We start from the raw sequence: 6,541 nt of genomic DNA, 5'->3' as shown, positions 1-6,541 counted from the left end.
GCAGGGAATGCATCAAAACCTGTGCATCAAACACTGAATTAAAGGAACAAGGTAAGACTACCAATGCAAAGCTAAGACTGCGAGTTCATTCGGCAACATAGCTAAAGTCGCATCTTAAAATAAACCTTTCAGCCCAGTCTCGGTACTCACCAGGAGGCTCAGGGTTGGAGTGACACGCTGTGCTCTGTGTTGGAACCCTGCCACACACGTCGAGAGAAACGTTGGTCCCACACTGCCACCTAGGGGAGGCATCTGTCCCTACCTGGGATCACCAGTCTCCAGGTTATGTTTAAAACATGGCTTCACTCAGAACTCTGCAGAATTAAAAATGCAGGGCTATCATTCCACGTCAGGACTCAGGAAGCAAGTCTAGGCTAACATCCCGGCACAGACTAACCACTCCTCCAAGCATGTAAGTCGACCGCAAAACATAATTCGATTAGGCCACTTACCAATTACCTGTAAAGGGCGAAATAAAACACAAAGTCAAACCATTATATATTCCATCATTTCCCGTGTCTCACCCTAATGATATTGGGTTGGAGGAACTGAGCTAGAAACACTGTGGACGGGCTGAGGCAGTCATCCATCATGGATGATTATGCCATTTCCATGTAATTGCAGCGTTCTCTTCCCCCAGTCTTCCAGCCCACCCACCCACCCACCACACACTCACTGGCTGTGCTTCTGTTCAACCACCCAACTGGAAAGGAGGAAACACATGCACATGTTTCATAGACAATCCTATTAGGGTTGGCTTGCAATACATCACTGACAAATTGTTTATCAAACAAGAGGGCTTTGCTTTGCTGTAGAAATGACATAGATTCAGTAGGCAGCACGGAGTGTAAACCTCGACTGCTGTGTGTGTTTGTGTGTGTTTGTTTGTGTGTGTGTGTGAGGGTGTGTAAGAGATAGAGCGTGCGTGGGTTGCTTGTGTGTGGTGGGTATTCATATTACAATTATGTTTATGTTCATTTTAAATGTGGGGATTTTAGGTTATGGCTGGGAGAATGAGTTTTTCCTTGACCAGATGTCTCTGTTGATGATCTGCGAGGGCAGGGGCATGGGAGGAAACACAGGTCAAGTCCTGGTTCACTGACAATGCTATTGTGGCCTCTGTGGGTCAGTGACACCTGCCAATCATCACACAGGAAAGACCTTTACAACACGACACCAGGATTCTTCTCCCTGTTCTGCACAAAAACCTTTTACCAGAAATGCCACAGAGTCAAAACAAAGACAGGGTGAATCGGATTGTGTCGACCCCACTAGCCAGCGTGAAAAAAACACCCATCGGAATTCAGGGTAATGTTCATTACCCTGTTGTGTCATGATGGCTTTTGGTAAATGTTACATCAGATATGTTTCAATGCAAAGGAACAAGAACGCGTGTGTATGTGTGTTGGGTGCGTGAGTGAGTGAGTGAAAGAGAGAGAGAGACTGTGAGTTAGTGTGCTAGATGCGTGTTCTGGAGTGTACTGCCGTGTGTGTGTGTGTGTGGTCTAGACTGGTCTGTGGTGATGTGGGGTGATGCATGTCTTTAATAACAGGACATCAGTGAGGTGTGGAACAGCCCAGCCCGGCTCGTTCTTCTCTGCTAACCTGCAGGGAGTGGAGGTGGATGGAGCGTGTTGGTATTAAACCCCTGGCTCTCCCCCTGGGACCACCAGCACCAGGGGTTTCGTCTGTTAGCCCGCGCCTCTAGAGAGACGCATAATACTGTCTTGTTTCATTCTGTTGATCCTCCTGTCTCTCCCTTCTTCTCTACTTCTCTTCCTTTTGGATTTCTCTCGCTCTCTCCTCTCCACCTCACGACTCCACCTCTCTCCTTCACTCGTCTTGATTCAGCCCTTTGGACTTTCCATTACTTGCTTAAAAGTTCATTTAGCTATTGTTTTAGCCAATACAAACCTTACACAGTGAGATCATAGCACAGCTGTTGCTTCCATGTTGACGATTGTAACAGATGTAATGCCTGCATAGAAAATGACTGGGCAGTCATGGCACAGTAAAAACCATGTCCCAGTCTTCTCCTTGCTCCACTGCCAATGATGCTGAATGATGAACATCTGCAAACTCAATGATCTTGAACGCTCACACCCCAACAGCAGGCTAACAACTATCTGCCTCCTCTGCACATGCATAATGTACCTCCATAACCATTACCCGCATGTTACACAGGACCGGCGGCCAAATGGTCTTGTTTCTGACTTTGTACTGTCAGCAAATGGGTCCTCATGTGACACCGAAAGCATCTGTGGTCTGGTCTGGTCTGGCTGGCTTCTAGGGATGGTCTCCTGACCATAGGGTGGTTTAACTTTCGATATAAAAAATGTGTGTACATGTGCGTGTATGTACGTGTGTGTACGTGCGTGTGTAATGGTCACAGATTCCCTACCTGTGCTCTCCTCCAGATGGCCTGCTGTTGTAGATGGAGGAGATGAGAGAGGAGCAGGAGGAGCCGGGCCGGGAGAGGATGGCCAGCCCATTTACAGGCTCCCTGGGGCGGTGTATGTGTGTGTGGAGTGTGTAAGTGTGTGTTTGTGTGTCTGGGGGGGAGGGGGGGGGGGCTCCCCGGGGGCTAAATTAGGGCCCCTAACTGAGTTAGATGAAGACACAGAGCCAGGATGCTGACTGGCTGGCTAGACTGATCACACACCAGCCTTTTCTCTCCTCTATCCCTTTTGTTTGGCTGCAGATCAGCAGCAGATAAGACCGGAGTTCCTGACAATGGAGAGGTCTTGAGGGAGAGATGATGGGTAGGAGGGAACCAATTCATTCCGGAATTTCAGATGAAACAATACAAAACGTAGCACATGGTATGTTGTGTGTTGTTGGAAGTGGAGTCAGATTTTGTCCTCCCAGGTATTCTGAATGAGATGACATTAAAGCCTTATCATCTTGTTTCCAGCCCTAATCCTACAAAGTGATTTTCATGGGTATTTACGTCCAAGTTGTAAGTGATAGCCACTTATGATCCTCATTGCCAAGACTGTTTGAGCATTTCTGAGTGAAGAGATCTGTAGATATCACTGAGGACAAGGAGGCATTTTCAGAGTGGAATCCACCCATGCAGAACAGGGGCCCGGTTCCTGTTGTTGTGGTTTGGTTTCCCTGGGACACAGGTGTGACTGGCAGAACTGCTGACAACTCAGGGGTCCCAGATCCTGTTCACTGTCACTCACACACACACACACACACACATTCACTGCTGACATTTCCGATGTCACACTGTGAACAATCAAACATCACCTCAATGAGCGTTTTCTAAACTTCACACTGCTCCTATCCTAAAGAGTGTTTCAATAACCCAAGCCATTTTAGACCTTCAGTGGAGAAGTGTGATTTTAACTCCCCAGGGGAACACCGGCTTTTCCTTATGAGAACAAGAAATGGCACTTACTGTCAAGCAAAGCCTTTTAATGTATTTCAGGGGGCAATTTTTCTTTTCTTTATGACAGTTTGAGCTGCAGCAGAGTATTTATTCATTGGCTGAAAAGAACCCTACCATTTGGAATGTTTTCACATTTTGTTTTTTTATTTATTTTTAATTTCCCCCTCTACTCAGGCTTTGTTCACTTCCAACTAAATCTTGGGAATTAAATATGTTTGTTCAGTACCAATCCCTTCCTACATTTTGCATGCACTTTGAGTTGTAATTACCTGAATCTGACCAGGTGAAAGACAAGGGAGGTGGAAGCGCTAATTACACCAATCCTCCACAGGTGTTCAACTGCAGGACTGGGTTGCAATCAGTCACTCATAAATAGCAGCTTTCAAGCACTAAGGGTTTTCTATCCAAAATTAGGACTGAAGTGTTTCTGAGAACACAAAAGAAAATAGTTGAGGAGATGTGGGTTGAAGTTCACCTTGTTGAGCTGGTTTTGTTCCTCTCCCTCATACGTGTGGGATCAAACTATGATAGAAAGCAGCCAGCTTTGGAGTCACACTGGGCCACAACAGCTCCTGTCAAACTCCACATGCCACCAACGGCAGAAGAGCGGGAGCCGGTGCCAGCCAACAGCGTGGAGGTAGAGTGTGGGGAGGCCCTGGTGCGGGTGGTGGCCCAGCAGGACTTCCTGGGGACCGGTCAGCTGATCGACCCCGCTGACCTGACCCTGGGGGGCTGCCCTCTGAAAGCCTTCGACAAGGAGAAGAAGATGCTGCTCTTTGAGGCGGAGCTGCAAGAATGCGACAGCTTGCTGATGGTGTGACGTTGGCTTGTTGTGAGGATGTGGGGGTTGAACATGTTTGTGGTCGAGGAAGAGTAGAGACTGAGACTGAATGTATGTTGTTGTTCCCTCAGGCGTATGAGGACGTTCTGGTTTACACCTTCAGACTGGCCTACGCTCCAATGCCCATCAAAGGTACCTCCATTGTTAGGGGCAACAGCGCTGAGGTCAGCATTCAATGCTATTATCAAAGGTGAGAAGGTTCTGTCTCGCGTGAACCTGTAACTTGCGATATGTGACGTCAATACTAACTGCTCAGGTATGAAAATGTTCTCATCTAAAACACAGGCTACTTGTCTTCCAATCCAGGCATCTCAATGTGAGCAGCAAAGGCCTGGATCCCACCTGGATCCCCTTTGTTGCCTCCACAGTAGTGGAGCAACAGCTGCTTTTCTCACTCCACCTCATGACTGGTAAGTCCAGACTCAAGACACAGAAGTTTCTAGACACTGAAACCTTTACTTCCCCCCCCAGCTACAAACAAGATTGAACAGAAAACGATAAACTTTGTCAAACTTCACTTCAGTTGAATTGTTTGACTTCATGTTTAAATATTTCTATCTTTTTAGATGACTGGCAAGCTAGGAGGTCATCAGGTCATTACTTCCTGGGTGATTTTATCAACATAGAGGCGTCCGTTCATCAGGCCAATCACGCCCCTCTCAGGATATTCATAGACCGCTGTGTGGCCACACTGTCCATGGATGTGAACTCTGAACCCAGATACTCCTTCATTCAGAACAATGGGTGAGCCTGTGTAGTACAGGAGAACAGTACCTGCCAACCTGCATGTTGACTATCAAACAACTCCTTTGTTTCTTGCCTCCAGGTGTTTAATGGATGGTGACATGACAGGCTCCAAGTCCCACTTTTTACAGACGACCAGCCCTGAAAGGCTCCAGCTGGCGCTTGAAGCCTTTAAGTTCCACCTGGATGACAGGAGTTCAGTGAGTAGAATGAGCCGGAACAACTCTGCTTCAACCATTGTACTGTGGATTGGCGCTCATGGCTTATCACAAATTATTTTTTTATTACCATTTTTCCCAGATCTATATCACCTGTCACCTGAAGGCAAGATCCGCCTTCATCCCCAACGACTCTGAAAACAAGGCTTGCTCCTTTGACTCACGTGCTGTCAGGTTTGTCCAGAAGCGTAAGATGTCGTTTCTGGAGGTCAACCATGCGTGAGCCTTCCCTGATGTTCGCTGAGCTAACGAGGATTCCCTCTGCAATCCACGCAGGTGGAGACCTTCAGAAGGCTCGTCCGATGTGTGTGACTGCTGTGAGAAGACCTGTGTTCACCAGAGGAGGAAGATGAGGAGTCTGACCTCAGACACAGGTACGGAACACTTTGCCAGATGGATGAGGAAAGCGGTTCTACAATCCTGGTCCGGAAGTGTGGGTATCATTAATGCCTTGTTGTCCTCCAGACCATCTGTGGGAAAGGGATGAAGTCCTGGGACCCATCTTGATCCAGAGCAGGGTCCAGGAGGAGGGTCTTCCAGAGTTTCCTGCTGAGCAGGCAGAGTTGCAGGTAGTGGAGGACCAAGCATCAGAAGGTGAGACCTTCTCCACTCTGCCTTGATAACTGTGCTCAAGACCATGAGTGCATTTGTAGGTTTGCTGACTTGATGCATGGATGACTACAATTCTTCTGCTGCAATTGGAAACATGGCCTTCATTTGTGTTTTTTTGTATTTTGCTGAAGGCATAAGCAAGGAAGCGTTTGTCAACGCATACTTTTGAAAATGCATGCAAGGAATACATTTACAAATGTTATCGGTCACTACCATTTGCAACACCCCTCCAATCTAGGAATGTCATGGCTGCTTGTGGTCCTGGCTGGAGTGTGCACTACTGTTGTCTGGCTGGCTGTAATGGGAACAGTGTTGTACCTGAGACTGAGACACAATCTACTTTCCTCTGCATGTTCAAAAGATAAACCAATTCCTGCATGAGCTCCCGTTTGTATCCAGCTTACACGGGCTACGGGCTTGTGCCATACGCAAACGTTCCATTCCCGTTCTGTTGAATAAAGAATTCCATTAAAGGGCAAATGAGAATCGTGTTGATTTATTGTACAAGGGTCCATAGGTGTGCAGTATGGTAACACAGATGATACTGTAAGCATAGTCCATTTCGTCTAGACATGCCAAGCCTCTGATCTTCTTGGGTGGGGCATCGGTGAAATGAGCCTGCACAAGCCCTAGAAGACGAATAGATGTAATTAAAAAGGCAATGAAGACTGTTGCGGATGCATTTATTACAGTAATATGTGAGGGGCTGGTTTAATAGGATGTAAGTTC

The 6,541-nt window shown here is 47.2% G+C and overlaps 1 protein-coding gene across 1 annotated transcript; it reads left to right on the top strand.

Annotated features, from left to right (window-relative positions):
• The first annotated feature begins 3,819 nt into the window (after positions 1-3,819).
• On the top strand, positions 3,820-6,292 carry LOC136965981 (zona pellucida sperm-binding protein 3-like). The gene is made up of 9 exons (XM_067260307.1): positions 3,820-4,211; positions 4,310-4,428; positions 4,545-4,648; positions 4,805-4,982; positions 5,065-5,182; positions 5,283-5,374; positions 5,477-5,574; positions 5,666-5,794; positions 6,051-6,292. The coding sequence occupies exons 1-9, from the start codon at positions 3,855-3,857 to the stop codon at positions 6,191-6,193; spliced, it is 1,338 nt and encodes a 445-aa protein (XP_067116408.1). The 5' UTR covers positions 3,820-3,854; the 3' UTR covers positions 6,194-6,292.
• The last annotated feature ends 249 nt before the right edge of the window (positions 6,293-6,541 follow it).

This window comes from Osmerus mordax, chromosome 22, assembly GCF_038355195.1.
Source record: "Osmerus mordax isolate fOsmMor3 chromosome 22, fOsmMor3.pri, whole genome shotgun sequence".
Taxonomy (NCBI): Eukaryota; Metazoa; Chordata; class Actinopteri; order Osmeriformes; family Osmeridae; genus Osmerus; species Osmerus mordax.
This window is presented reverse-complemented; position numbering and strand designations above follow the sequence as displayed.

What these genes read in the sequence shown, in the direction of transcription:
- LOC136965981 (XM_067260307.1), top strand. Translation starts at nt 3,855, where the DNA reads ATGTGGGTTGAAGTTCACCTTGTTGAGCTGGTTTTGTTCCTCTCCCTC. An exon ending in AATGCGACAGCTTGCTGATG is followed by an intron (nt 4,212 to 4,309) that starts GTGTGACGTTGG and finishes TTGTTCCCTCAG; the next exon opens with GCGTATGAGGACGTTCTGGT. An exon ending in TTTGACTCACGTGCTGTCAG is followed by an intron (nt 5,375 to 5,476) that starts GTTTGTCCAGAA and finishes CAATCCACGCAG; the next exon opens with GTGGAGACCTTCAGAAGGCT.